This window comes from Triturus cristatus, chromosome 5_1 (genome assembly GCF_964204655.1).
Source record: "Triturus cristatus chromosome 5_1, aTriCri1.1, whole genome shotgun sequence".
NCBI lineage: Eukaryota > Metazoa > Chordata > Amphibia > Caudata > Salamandridae > Triturus > Triturus cristatus.
The window spans coordinates 41,472,694-41,487,560 of record NC_140587.1 but is presented as its reverse complement, the minus strand read 5'-3'; the positions used below and the strand labels follow the sequence as shown (position 1 = coordinate 41,487,560).

Here is a 14,867-nt window from a genome sequence, read left to right as displayed (position 1 = left end):
GTAGATGCAGATCCAACAGGTGCGCCTCTACTTCCAAACAGTGACTGCTCCCCCACCACTCCCCCCCCCCCCCCTCCCATCATTCTCCCAGATTACACAACACCTGTCGGGGGAAGTCTGAAGTTATACCTTCCACAGTGTAAGGAAATAGAGCACCAATTTGTTGGAGGTTAAGTGGTACAACAGGGTACTGCTTGGAGTTCTACGTCACCAAACGTACCACCTCTTACCCATGTAATGAGTCACAGCCATCTACATCTGCAAGCACTTCTTTCCAAAAGTGCTATCGAGCGGTTACCCCTTATCCAGAGAGTCGGAGGAGCCATACTTTCGATACAACTATGTGGTGTATCCTAAGTCTCAAGCTGTTAAACTGCTCCATCCTGTCGGGTCACCCTGCAGGACATCATCCCACTGCTCTGCACAGGGGATCAAATGATCCTTGCTTTTAGTGACGCCAAGTCTCCTTACATCTAGTACATCACCAGTACCTGTGCTTTGGGCTAAGTGGACAACATTGCCAGTTACCAAATCTCTAGCGGCTGTACATGCACAGAAACACCCTCCAAGCCAAGCACACACTCCGACAGCAGTATCACTGTTACACAAGTTGGGGTTCACAGTAAAAGCCGAAAAATCACTTCTCGACCAACAGCAAATCCAGCATTTGCTAAATGCTGTCACGGGGAAAGCCTACCTAAACCAAGAGTGGGTGCGGCCTCTCTTTCAGACACCGCGTCCTCTCACAGGTAATGAAGCTGTTGAGATTGATGGCTTCATGCAGAAGGACAGTGCCGCACTCAAGTTGGCGCATGCAGCCATTGCAAGAGAGCTCAGCAGGGCAGTGGTCAGAAGCAGAGGGTCAATGGGAGGATCTAGTGTTAAGAGTCCAGTAGCTAGCACACTCGTCCACGGCAGAATGACAAGAACTTGTTGCTGGGCCATCCTTTTCTGGATCCGATATCGCAGGGGACCATTGCCAGGAACGTTTCACTTGTAGGGGAAGAGCACATCTCAGCCACATGACCGTTCCTGGTTGTCACAACAGCAAAATGGTCATAAGTGATCTTGAACTCAATCAATCAATACATTTATAGAGCGTGCTACTCACCCGTGAGGGTCTCAAGGCGCTGAAGGGAGGGGGGTGCTGTTACTGCTCGAATAGCCAGGTCTTCAGGTGCTTCCTGAAGGTGAGATGGCCCTGGGTCAGTCGTAGGTGTGCGGGGAGGGAGTTCCATGTCTTGGCGGCCAGGTAGGAGAACGATCTTCCTCCGGTTGTGGTTCTGCGGATCCGTGGGACAATGGCGAGGGCGAGGCTGGCGGAGCGGAGCTGGCGGGTGGGAGTGTAGAACGAGAGGTGGTTGTTGAGGTATTCGGGGCCCATGTCGTGGAGCGCTTTGTGTGCGTGGGTGAGGAGCCTGATCGTGATCCTCTTGCTGACTGGGAGCCAGTGCAGGTTTCTCAGGTGGGGTGTTATGTGGCTGTGGCGAGGGATGTCGAGGATAAGTCGTGCGGAGGCGTTCTGTATGCGCTGAAGTCATTTTTGTAGTTTGGCTGTGGTTCCTGCGTACAGGGCGTTCCCGTAGTCCAGTCGGCTGGTGACGAGGGCCTGGGTGGCTGTCTTTTCTGGTTTCGGTGGGGATCTACCGGAAGATCTTTCGGAGCATGCGCAGGGTGTTGAAGCATGAAGATGAGATGGCGTTGACTTGTTTGGTCATCATGAGGGAGGAGTCCAGGATGAATCCCAGGTTGCGAGCGTGGTCCGTGGGTGTCGGTGCGGTGCCCAGCGCCGTGGGCCACCAGGAGTCGTCCCAGGCGTATGGGGATTGTCCAAGGATGAGGACCTCCGTTTGTCTGAGTTGAGTTTGACGGCTGAGCTTCATCCATTCCGCGACGTCTCTCATTCCTTCCTGGAGGTTGGTTTTGTCGGTGGCTGGGTCTTTGGTGAGGGAGAGTATCAGCTGGGTGTCGTCGGCGTAGGAGATGATGTTGAGGTTGTGATTGCGAGCGACAGCGGCGAGGGGGCTCATGTAGATATTGAAGAGGGTTGGGCTGAGCGAGGAGCCTTGGGGTACGCCGCAGATAATCTTGGTGGCCGTGGAGCGGAAGGGAGGGAGGCGGACTCTCTGGGTTCTGTCGGAGAGGAACGAGGTGATCCAGTCCAGGGCTTTTCCTTGGATCCCAGTGTTGTGGAGGCGGGTTATTAGGGTGCGGTGGCAGACGGTATCGAAGGCGGCCGAGGGGTCTAGGAGGATGAGAGCGGTTGTATCCCCGTTGTCCATCAGGGTCCTGATGTCGGTGGCTGCGATGAGGACGGTCTCGGTGCTATGGTTGGCTCGAAATCTGGACTGGGATGGGTCGAGCGAGTTGTTTTCTTAGAGGAATGCAGTCAGTTGTTTGTTGACGGTCTTCTCGATGACTTTAGCCGGGAAGGGAAGGAGAGAGATGGGGCGAAAGTTCTTGAGGTCTTTTGGGTCGGCTGTGGGTTTCTTCAGTAGGGCGTTGATCTCTGCGTGCTTCCAGCTTTCTGGTAAGGTGGCTGACGCGAAGGAGTTGTTTATGATGATCCGGAGGTGGGGTGCGATGATGGCGTCTGCTTTGTTGAAGATGTGGTGATGGCATGGGTCAGAGGGAGAGCCAGAGTGGACGTGGGTGGTGTCTTCAGTGCTGACGGGGGTCCAGGCGCTGAGGGTGGTGGGTGTGATTGTTGGTTCGGTGGCTGGAGGCGGGGTTTGGGTGCTGAAGCTGTTGTGTATGTCTGTGATCTTGCGGTAGAAGAACGTGGCGAGGGAGTTGCAGAGGTCTTGCGATGGTGCGATGTCGTCGTTGCTGGCCCTGGGGTTGGAGAGTTCTTTTACGATGTTGAAGAGTTCCTTGTTGTTGTGGGTGTTGTTGTCCAGCCGGTCTTTGAACGATGTCCTTTTGGTGGTGCGGATCAGCTGGTGGTGTTCGCGAGTGGCGTTCTTGAGGGCTGTCATGTTTTCTGTTGTCCATTCGTGGCGCCAGGTTTTTTTGAGGGTTCGGCAGGATTTCTTTGAGGGCGTCGGTGAACCACGTGGTTTTCCTGTTGCTGGACTTGCCTGGGGGGTTCTTGAGAGGAGGGAGGTAGTTGGCACAGTTGGTGATCCATTGTGCGAGGTTCTGGGCTGCGTTGTTGGTGTCAGGGGTGTCGACTGGTGGGTTCTGGCTCAGCGATGTGGTTAGCTGGTCTGTGGTGACTTTGCTCCAGCATCTGCGGGGGATCTGTTGCGTGTGGTGGTGGGATGTAGTCTTCTTGAAAGTGAAGTGGATGCAGCTGTGGTCTGTCCAGTGTAGTCCGGTGGTGTGGCTGAAGGAGACGTGGTTGCTTGCGGAGAAGATGGGGTCGAGCGTGTGGCCTGCGTAGTGGGTGGGGGTGTTCACCAGTTGCTTGAGTCCGAGGTTGTCGAGCAGGGTGGTGGTGTTGCTGTCATTGTTGTTCTCCAGGTGGAAGTTCAGGTCCCGTAGGAGGACGTATTCGGGTGATGCTAGGGCGTGCGGGCTGATGAAGTCGGCGAAGGTTTCGCTGAATTGTGTGTGCGGGCCAGGGGGTCTGTAGATGAGGGTTCCTCTGAGTGTGGTCTTGGGGTTGGTGTGGATCTGGAAGTGTAGGTGTTCGGCGGCGGAGATTGTGACTTCTGCGTTGGTTGCGACGCTGATGGTGTTCCTGTAGATGATGGCGATTCCTCCTCCATTTTGGTTGATGCGGTCCTTCCGGGTGAGCCGTTCGGGATGGCTATGGCGATGTCGGGGGCCGAGGAGGCGTTCATCCAGGTTTCCGTGAGGAAGGCGACGTCAGGTGCTGTAGTATCGAGGAGGTCCCAGAGTTCGATGGCGTGTTTGTGGACGGAGCGGGCGTTGAGGAGGATGCACTTGAGGTTGTTGTTGCTTTTTTCGGTGGGCGGGGTGCAGGTTCAGAGGCATGTGAATTTGCAGGTTTGGCAGGCGAAGGGTCCGTGGGTTCGTTTCGGGGTGGCTTGGTAGCAGGCGGGTGAGCGTCCAGTGTTGAGTGCGTTGAGGGTGGCGGTGTCGTATCTGTCGTGTGCCCTGGCTCCTGCGGGGGCCAGGAGTTCTGGCGCTGGGCGCGGTCCAGGCGCAGACGGGCTTGCCTTCGGCCTCCATATGAGGGGCTATGGGAGGGAGGAGCAGCTGGGAGGCGGGAGCGGGGCAGCGAATGGGAACAGCGGGGGGCGGGGACGCAGCGGCGGGAAAGGTGGCACAGAGGGAAACCGGGGAAAAGCGGGGAGAGGGCACAGAAGGCAATACGGGGGAAAGGGGGCACAGAAGGCAAAAAGGGGGAAAAGGGGGTACAAAAGGGCACAGCAGATGTCAGATGGGGAGTCCAATATACAGAAACAAAATCCAAAGGCAACAAGTGAAACCGGGGAAATAGAAGGAAACCGGGGAAAAAAACGGGAGAAGGACATAAAGGCAATACGGGGGAAGGGGGCACAGCAGATGTCAAGTGGGGAGTACAAAAATACAAAAAACAAAATCCATGGCAACAAGTGAAAAACGAGGGGCAAGACCAGAGGAGACTCATGCAACAACAGGCAGCGGCAGGGGCAAGGCGACAGCAGATTGCGGGTGTAGCTTCACAGGAGGACCGTGTGGCGGTGGGGGGCGACCTACCTGAGGACAGGGTCAAAGGTCCCTCTGAACTAATGGCACTCCGGCTGGCATTTAGTGCCTTTTACAGGCTCTTTCAAGGTAAAACAGTCCGCATAAACTTCGACAACATGACTGCGATACACCTGATCCAGAAGCAGGGGCGACTTACTCGCCCCAGGAGCGAGCTCTAGCCCACAGCGTTTGGCACTGGGCCTTTGAGTCACACTTAGCTCCTTGTGGAGCATCTGTCGGGGCAGACAACGACGACGCAAGACGCATCAACAAGACCACAAATGGAAGATGAATCCCCAAGTGCAGCAAAGATTCTCTCACCAATATGGCACTCCCACAATCGACCTGTTCGCCAAAGCTTCACCTCCAGTTACCCACACTGCAATGCACTGTGTATGAACTGGTTAGGAACATGTGCTCAGACTCTTCCTCCACTGCCTCGGATCCCGCAGGTGGCAAGGAAAATTAGGCATACACCCATGGCCCTCATTCTGGTGGCACCTTCTTGGGCGAGACAGCTCTGATACTCTGTTGTTTAAAAATGTTGAATTTTCCTCACAAGAAGCTTTTGCTGAGAGCAGGCCTGCTGTCTCCGCATCAGTCAGCTCATGCACTCAGACCCCAGGCAGCTGAAGCTTGGAATCTGGCACTTGAGGTAATCCGACAGAAAAGTCCTCTGCATGGTAATGGGCATGCACCCCTGCCCTGTGCGCCACTACGGTACTGAAGTCTGGATCCCTAATGCTGATTTTTGTTGTCCTAGGCAAACGCTGATCAAATGTGTGTGCCATAGCATAGGCCTAGCTCACGAATTGTGGTCTTGATGGACCAGGAGGGGCGCTCCAAACACTACCCCCTAAGTGGTGAAAGGCTGCTGCCTTTACTAGGAGTTGAGCAGCATAAACGGGGTGGTGGTAGAATAACGTGTAGTAATCAATGGGAGCAACAGGTCTTTTTTAATCTGTGTAAAAAAAAATAAAGAAAATAACCTACAGGATAACTCATTCAGTGTTCCCCTGTTGTGTGCTCAACTCACTTTTGGCTTAAATCGGTTTGGTTTGAAGTATTGCGCAGCTCATGTGGGCAGCCTGTGCTTGATGTATGTGTGCCTGGGAAGGTTACAATACAGGGCTAATGCAGTACTGTGCAGTGCATGCATGTTAAATGCATCTGCTGGATGTATGTATGCCTGCGAGTGGTACAGTACATGAAGGATAGTACTCTCCAGTGTATGTATGTTAAATGCAAGTGCTTGGGTGCATGTGTGCTTGTGATGCATGAAGGATGTAGTGCTGTGCAGTGTGTGCACGTTAAATGTATGTGCTGGATGTATGTGTGCCTGTGAGTGGTACAGTACATGAAGGATAGTGTTGTGCAGTGCATATATGTTAAATGCGTCGCTGTCTGTGCGTGTGTGCCTGCCTGTAAATGGTACAATACATGGACTTCTCTGGGTTCCATTCTGGGAGACCCGGGGCTTCATGGTGAAACCTGAGTAGAGGAATCCCCCTAGACAGATCTGTGGATTGCTGCATTTCTCTACGCTGGGTAGGACACACTGGGGAAGGCAGAGCCAGGCTTCCCCAGTACACATCAAAGGATGCTCTTCGATAAATTGATGGATCACAAGGAAGAGGGCTGGGCCCATCTCAGGAAGGAGATGGGGCTGATAAGAGCATCATAAAGATTTGGGCTGCGCCCTGGGCTAACCTTTAGATACGCAATCACTGTGTGTGACATCCAGAAGTGAACACTAGTCACCCCCATGGCCTGTGTTGTGAGCCTATCGGATGTGGAGGTGCACCTACAAGAAGAAAAGAGGGCAGAGGAGTGGGTACTTAAAAGGAAGCAGACCCCAAACACAAACTTCTAGGACTCCGACTCTAAATCATATTTGGTGTCTGGATTTGGACTATAAGAAGTGGAGGGTTAGACTCCAAAAATTGTCAACAGTCAAGCGGCCAGTCAGACTGTGTGAGGAGAAGGTTCTCAGTAAGACTTCTGCCTATGGCCAGGACTTGTGACCAAGGCCTGCTGGTCTCCCTGCAGGGTGAGGCACATTACGCATGGTTTCCAAGACCACCTGCTGGGGACCCTTGTTAGACCTGGCACAATTGGCGTAGGTCTCCCTTCCATTTTTGTCGTTTTTGTCTCCTTCATGGTTGCTGGCGTTAGATGTTCTGAGCGCTTTGCCACTGCCATTCGGTGACACAGTGCGAATGCTCCTTATAAAATAATTGATGAACCGGTGTAGTCCTAGTAGTACCAAGGAACATGTTAGGGAAGTCGAATTTTGTATGCTTCCACTCCAAATATTAAAGTGCATCTGGTAGTAGTGATTGTCTTTATATTCTGCGTGTGCAACTGACATTTTGGAAAGTAGGTATCTTTTTGTCTAAGTCTTTCTGTGTGTTTCACTGGTATGTGTATTGGTCGTCTGGTTTAGAGGGCTAGGGCAGGCTGGGGCTGACCTGGGTCGAATGGAGCAGTCTGCCGTTGAAGTATGGGGAGGGGTGACCCCTTTGATCCGAGCAGGGCTGTGCCTGGCAAGGTGAATGATGGCTCCACCTCCCGCTCAGTGTTTGATGGTGGGCCCCTCATCACCGAAAGGGAGGATGCAGCCTCGTAAATAAAATGACCCAAGTCGACACCAAACTGGTGTTGGCCGGGTCAAGTGATTTGTGACTTTCTCAAGAACAAAGACTTTTAGGGTATAAAGATCTGAGCTGAAACCCCTTCGTGGGGTGTAACTTTGGGATGCGAAGACGAACGTTTGGCCGTGGAAACGAGAGGGAAAGGACTTTGAAACTTTCATCCAGCCACTGAAGCAACTACCCAAGGGCCTGAATTGAGCTTGCCTCCTGCTGAAGTCTCAGGGACATTAGACTTCATTCATCAGCAGCCCGGATTCCTATTGAGAGAAATCCTACTCACACGTGAGGCCTCTGTCAAGAAATCCAAGGCCTCTGGATCTACTGTGGGGAACGCCGCTTTCGCTTGTCTACGAAAACTATTGCTATCACCATTGTGGGCCGCTGCAGCTGAGAAGCTGTGCCGCTGAGTGCCCGCATTTATCTTGTCTACGGAAACTATTGCTATCACCATTGTGGGCCGCTGCAGCTGAGAATCTATGCCGCTGAGTGCCCGCCTTTGCCTTGTCTACGGAAACTATTGCTATCGCCATTGTAGGCCGCTGCAGCTGAGGAGCTGTGCCGCTGAGTGCCCACATTGGCTTTGCTACGAGAGTCCTTGCTATCACAGTTTTGGGCCGCCACCATCGAGAAGTTGTGCCGCTGAGTGCCCATCCTTATTTTGCCACAAGAATCATCGCTATCGCGGGCTGCTGCAGCTGAAGAGCTGCGCCGCTGAGTGCCCACGCTAGCTCCACATCGGGAACCTTGTCAACTTCCGCGTGCGCCAGTGGGTGCCGCTTTCACGCCCGTCCCAGGATTATCACGAGTGCACGCTGCGGATCGCCACTGCCAGGATCTGTGGCCACTGGGGGTCCGCCTGCCATCCCGCACCTCCCCTGAGGAGCTGTGCCCCGTGCCCCTTTACATCCTAAATATCCTGTACATTGTGCATCACCGGGTCGCATAGACCCCAGCCCCGGACTAAGTTCATTCCACCCGCACGCACAAGTGCTTTCATCGCTCTTGAGACGAATCTGTAATTACGTGCATTGTGGTTCTTTGAGCATTTCTCAGTTTCGTGTTTCATCTATATAAAGATAACTATTTTTTCATAACTACTTGTGGTGTCTATTTTGTAGCGCCTTTCCTGCGTTATTGTGTATGGTCCTAAATGTTTCACACACTGCCTCTGAGATAGGCCTGTCTGCTCGTGCTACGTTACCACAGGGTTGAGCAGGGGTTATCAAAGGGTGTAGCCCCCTTACTCTGACTTAGGAAGAAGGGCCACTATTTGACATCGGCGCCAGCCACTGTCGACTAGAGACCCCCATTTCTAACAACCCTGGAGCACCAGCGTCTGCCTGCTTGCCAATAAAAGAGTGAACTTTGAGAAAGTGGAGAGCATTGGAGGGAGCGGAGTCCTGTAGGGATTCCTGTCAAGTGGATTCCCTGAGTGAGGACTGCGAAAACGGCTGATGCACCGGTCGAGTCATTGCCCGAGTGTGGGACAAAGTCGCCGACCCCTGTATGCGAGAGGATGGCCGCCGCGAAGTGAGCTGTGGTTATTGCGGTACCGATCTGGCCAAAGCCCATGGGCTGTGTAGCGTTGGTGACCTCATGTGCCAGCAGGGTTTGCCGCAAAGTGAAGTCTAATCGTCGCTCTGTTGATCAGGCCAGAATCGGTGTGCACTGAGACATCGGCGACCCCCGTATGTTAGGATACTGTGTTCGGATTGGGCGGTAACCCTTTCGCGGTGAAGAGCCGGCAACCCTTATGCCAGGAGTGGCTGCCATGCAGGCATCTGCTGTACCGATGAGGTCGGGACCCGTGTACAATAGAGACATAAGGCCTGATTCACAAAGGTAAACTTAGACTTAAGTGTAAGTTTACTATTTTTTGGTATTCACAAAGGGAACTTTACTACTAGTAACTTTACTACCAGCAACTTTACTACTAGTGAGTTTACTAGTAGTACAATTACCAGCAGTAACTTACATTTGTGAATACAAAAAAGTAGTAAACTTAGACCGAAGTCCAAGTTTACTACTTTTAGGTATTCACAAAAGTAGGTTACTACTAACATTATTAGTAGTAAGTTCACTAGTAGTAAATTTACTACTACTAACTTACCTTAGTGAGTACCAGAAAGTACAAAACCGACTTAAGTAGTAAATGTAGAGTTAGGTCAAAGTTTACTGCTTTTTGGTATTCACAAAGATAAGTTACTACTAGTACCTTTACTATTAGTAATTTTTCTAGTATTAACTTTACTACTAGTCACCTTACTACTGGTATGTTAACTAGTAGTAAAGTTACTAGTAGTAACTTATCTTTGTGAATACCAAAAAGTATCAGGGCCATAGTGACCCCGTATGCCGGGGGGGGGGGGGGGGGTCACCAGAACTAGCACGAAGTATGACCTATCCAGGAGCGTCGCCAGAGGGATGAGGGGCATCATCGGGAACTTCACACTACCTCGCCACCGCCATGGGACGGGCCAAAGGCTTACCTTGGCAAGAGGGATTCAAGGAACCTCCTGTGCCTGCTGGTGTCTGATCGCATTTGAAGAACTCTGGGATCAAAAAGTGCAGCCCACCTGGGCCGCGTGTAGTTGAACTTACTTGAACCAGCTGCTGCCACGCTGATGCCCGCAGTTTGGGCACACTCGGGAAACGCAGTCGTTCCAAACCTCCAGGTTTTAGTAAAACTGATTCGGTCCTGTTGTCCCAGGGGAACTTGCTTGTGAGCTAGCGCTGTGACGCTGAAACATTTTTGACTTTAAAGAGTCGGTGGGGCGGGGGGGAGCTCCTGAGACTTGGGCTAGTGGGGCTTTCCCTGGATGTTGCCTATAGTGAATGGCAAAGAACCCCAATCCGTGTGGGAGAAGGGAGTAGGACACAGTGAGCTACCTGCGAAGCACTGGAGCCTGGACCTCCGGGGACACTGTGTAGTTATGTGTGAATGTTGTATTTACCTTTTTGTTGTTAGTGGTAAAATAAATGACTTCTTTTTTTATAATCGGGAGTATTTGGCTGAACAATCAGTTATTGCTGCTGCTGCACGCATTTTAATTTGCACCAATTACACATGAACGAAGGAATGTCATATGGCCCTCTTAGGGAACATTCCTGTGGCAGACACACGAACAGCTTCTACCTGGTCAGCGTTCACTACTCTGTACATTCAAGGCTGCCAAGAGATTTTAGTTGGCTGAACAGTTTTGGAAACTCTTTCTCATACATGTGCACGCTGGCCACTGTTTGCGAGAGCAACTACTTTAAAGTCTATGCAAAGCGTCCACATCAACAGATGCCACTGAATGCACCTGTTCATCGCTTCTAGTGCTGTAGATTCACGTTCACCCTCCCATAGATTCACATTCAGCCTCCCAGCTTTACAGATGCCAGCAAGGGTCTGCAATGTTCCACTTTCTGTCCCTTCACAATGAACAGCACATACATTCTGTCTTAGTTTCACTACGCTCCACTGTCACTACTCACTCGCTGGCCTAAAAAACAATCTGAGATGGAGTCTTTGTCCTGGTGCATTGTGGGCGAAGGGGGGAGTAACAAGATACCTTTTGATATCGAAGATAACTTGCAAAAGTCGGCGCCCAACAGTCGATGGCACATCATATGAATCTACAGCACTTCAAGCTGCAAACTGATGCTTACAGGATGAGTAGCCTTTTCCTTCCTTTGTTCAACAACAAATACATTGGTACGCAAAAAAGAAAAACATTTACATAAAATGAAAGTCCTTGTAAGACAACAGAGAGCAGAGTAGAATAAAAATTACATGAAGAAAATAATTTTGATTGCAGGTGGGGAGGTTGCCGTAAATGGACTGAAACAGGGAATAAGTTAAGGGAGGGACCTAGACCACAACAGGGCAACATTCAAGATGCATTCTCTAAGAGCCAGGAAGTGGCAGAAAGTCTGCTTCCTGTATGTAGTATATGGGCTCTGGGCAAGGCGCGGCAGCCGCTGAAGCGTCGTCCTTGTAATCCCTGTGGAAGAGGGAATACCCTGCATTATTCTGCCTGGTAAACGTGGGTCCTCGTATTGATTCCACACTGTGAGGGTATCCGCGCATAACTGCTTGGTACTGGCAGGGTATTGCCACAAGATGCCAATTAATACAGGTGTGCATTTACTGCCCCACAGGTGCCATCTGCTGGCTCTCAAGCCTGACCTCCATCTCTCTCTTTCCCTCCACAGGTCGTCGTTGGGACTTGGCCTCATCTCTGGTCTGGGCGTCCTATTTGGCACCTACCTAATGGCGCTGGCGGTGCTGAGCCCCTGTCCACCCCTGGTGGGCAGCACTGCTGGGGTGGCCCTGGTGGTAAGTACCACTGCTCCTCCCTCCCCAGCTCAAAGCTCCTGGTGTCTTGTACTTATGGCCACAGATACAACATGGCGAGTCGCAATTAATAGACGTTAAGCGAATGTTGGGTGCTGCTGAGCAGGTCCCAGGGCTCCTGTGCCATCCTATGCAGACTTATCCTACTTACAGGCTGTTTTGCAATGCCAGAATCCGCGTCACCACTCGCCTATATCCTGACAGCAGCCAATGACGAGAGAGATTTCCCAAACACAGACACTGCTTTAGTATTTTTTCTATTTATTTGTTCTTAGCCGTGCTTTGTTGTGAACCTAACCAGTACCTAATTCTGCACGTCTTCTAAGTAAAATTGCTAAATTTAATTACTATCTTTAGTTTACCCTAAAAATGAGGTGTAATGTGCTGATATTGGTACTTTCTGCACCTAAGTTTGCATGTCCTAAAATGTACCTTAGCCTCCCCTGCCCCTGGTAAAGTTTGGCGGGTTTGATACCATGACATTTAACAGGGGTAATTTGGTGCACTGGTTAATAACTGGATGCAGTATTCTTCGTACCTCCTTGAATTGCGATCACGGTGCAAACAAGTGGCAGTAATCCCCTAGATCACTCCGTATTTCCTCCCCAAAATGTTACCTCAATTCACAAAGACGAAGGGGTGCAAATGGGCAGGCTTTCATTTGTGTGAGCTGGTTACCATCCCAGTTTGAAAGTCGATAACTTTTCAACGTGTTGCAACCTGAATTCCAATCACAAACCATTCACTCTTATATTACAGAGTCACAATTGGGAACGGATACCCACAACTAGCCCCTTCCAAATTGCGATTTGGTAACAATTCGGAGACCCATTTTAGGGGTCAGTATAGTTTGCGGACTCCAAAAATGGGTTTCAGACATTAAAAAAACCTATTTTGATGTCTGTCTATTCAGAATTGGAGTGTTAATTACCTCCAAATAGGTTAGAACATTCAGACCCCATATTCTTTCCTTTGAGGACAGGTGGATGGAAAGTGAGACAAGCCTGTTATGTTTGTCCTTACCAGCTTCAGGAATGAAAGCTGCATAAATCCAGTCGTAAAACTGTGTCACACAGTTAACGTTTGTGCCTGGCTCGAAACACTATGTTCGAGGCATATGAGCTGTAGATCATATGCTATGCATAGATCGCCATCTAGTGTTGGATTCGGATGATTGCACTTTGTTTTTCTTCAAAGAAGTCTTTTCAGTCACGAGGTAGGTAACTCCTCCTTTCTGTGATAGTACGCATGGGCATCGACTCCATTGTTAGATTGTGTTTTTTCTGCTATCGGGTTTGGCTGTTAGTCGATGTGCTCCGGTTCGACACCGTTCCGTCGGTTTCCCTTGATGCGCAAGACACGCTACCTCAACGGTATCGTTTTCGATCGCGGTATTACATTCTTCGCGTGTCGTGTTTATTGATAAAAAAAACTTTTTCGATCGGAGAGCTCGTGGTAGGTAATTGGGCCTACGCGCATCGATTCGACTCGCATTCGATAGAACAAACCCCATTAAAATTCTGCCCTCGGTGCCACGTGAAGTACCAGTGCACCGACTCACACAAAGTGTGTAACCTGTGCTTGTCCCCTGAGCACAGTGAACACGACTGCGACGCGTGCAGGGCTTTCCGCACCAAGAAGACACTTCGCGACCGTCTGGCTCGACGTCGCGACATGCAGAGCCAGCACACAGGCTCTATTCTGGACCTGAATCGGAAGAAGAAACCGGTGATGCTATCCGGCTGAGGAGGAACAGGAACAGATCTCCATTTCTGAGTACGGCTCCGAACAGGATGAAGACATTCCACATAGTCAGCGTACTGTAAATACAGATTCTCCCTCGCCCAGAAATCCATCTCAACCGAAAAAGAAGGCTCCGGACCAACCCGCACCCTCGGGCTCCGGTCGGCACTGAAACTACGCTTCTGACGCCCCACTTTCTGGCTCTGCACTGAAGCCAACAAAAAAGCCTTCCAGCTCCGAAAAGCCTCACGCCAAATCGGACACCGAGCCGAAAACCTCGGGATCGAAGCCTAAGTCCGGCTCCGACCTACAACACTCTGCACCAAAACACACTTCAGATCCGAAAACACCAACTCCAAAGTCGTCGGCACCGAAATCTTCGGCGTCGAAATAGCCTGATGCACCAAAGTCACCAAAAAAGCACTGTTTTGACGATCCACTAGATAAACTGGACCCGAAACAGAAAGTGTACATTCATCGCCCTACTGGACATATTACCACCAAAGTGACTTTAAAAGGAGAACTGATGCAGAAGAGGAACATCACATTCCTTCAAAGAAGAGAACGGTTGGAACTAGCCCTTCCCCTCCTTCTCTTCCTCTTCACATTCCATTACCTCCTTCTCAGTCTCTACCTGTACCAACTTCACCTGCGCATTCTCCACCACATACACCTGCCAATCAGGATGATGGGGATGACCATGGGAATAGGGATGGTAATATTCAGCCAGTGCCTACAGACCCATGAGAGGACTACAACACTGACTCGCCACCTGGCAATGATCATGATTTATACCCTGCTAAGCCCTCTCCACCAGATGACAGTGTAGGATACATTGAATTACTGGGTAGAGCTGCTAATTATCATGGGGTGCAGCTCCATAAAGAGTCCCTCGAAGAGGATTTCCTCTTTGAAACCCTTAGCAGTACACAGAAATCATCACACATGTTACCCAGGCTCAAAGGAATGATTAGGCACGTCGACGATAAATTTAATGATCCGGTCAGGGCACGGATCCTTAACCCTAAGGCTAGATAAAAAATATGTCTGCACCATCTGACCCAGTGTACATAAAAGGACCATTACCATTGGATTAATTAGTGGTATCCAACGCACATAAGAGAGCCAACTACCAAACTTAAGGAGATGCCCCACCCCCAGATAAAGAATCTAAGCCCCCCGATGTTTCAGGGAAAAGGGCAGCAAAACTCTGGCGCATATCTAACACACAAGCATTGCTGGCCAGATACGACCGTGCACACTGGGGCGAAATGGAACAATTACTCCAATTTCTACCACAAGAGCATAGAGCTAAAGCTCAAGACCTAGTGAGGGAGGGTCACCTGATGTCAAATAATCAAATTAAATGCTCCCTAGATGCTGCAGACACCGCTGCCTGAGAGGTAAGGACCAGTGTCCTTTTAAGAAGGCACACATGGCTACGTTTATCTGGTTTCAAACCAGAGGTCCAAACCTCTATATTAAAT

The 14,867-nt window shown here is 50.6% G+C and overlaps 1 protein-coding gene across 4 annotated transcripts in view; it reads left to right on the top strand.

The window, feature by feature from the left end:
• The window catches only part of LOC146830109 (solute carrier family 52, riboflavin transporter, member 2-like), a 299,887-nt gene that overhangs the window by 245,593 nt on the left and 39,427 nt on the right, over positions 1 to 14,867 (top strand). For all 4 annotated transcript variants that reach the window (XM_085604332.1, XM_085604329.1, XM_085604331.1 and 1 more), the window contains one exon: positions 11,496 to 11,619. In XM_085604332.1, the coding sequence (XP_085460458.1) occupies positions 11,496 to 11,619 (124 nt within the window). The remainder of the gene's footprint in view (positions 1 to 11,495; positions 11,620 to 14,867) is intronic.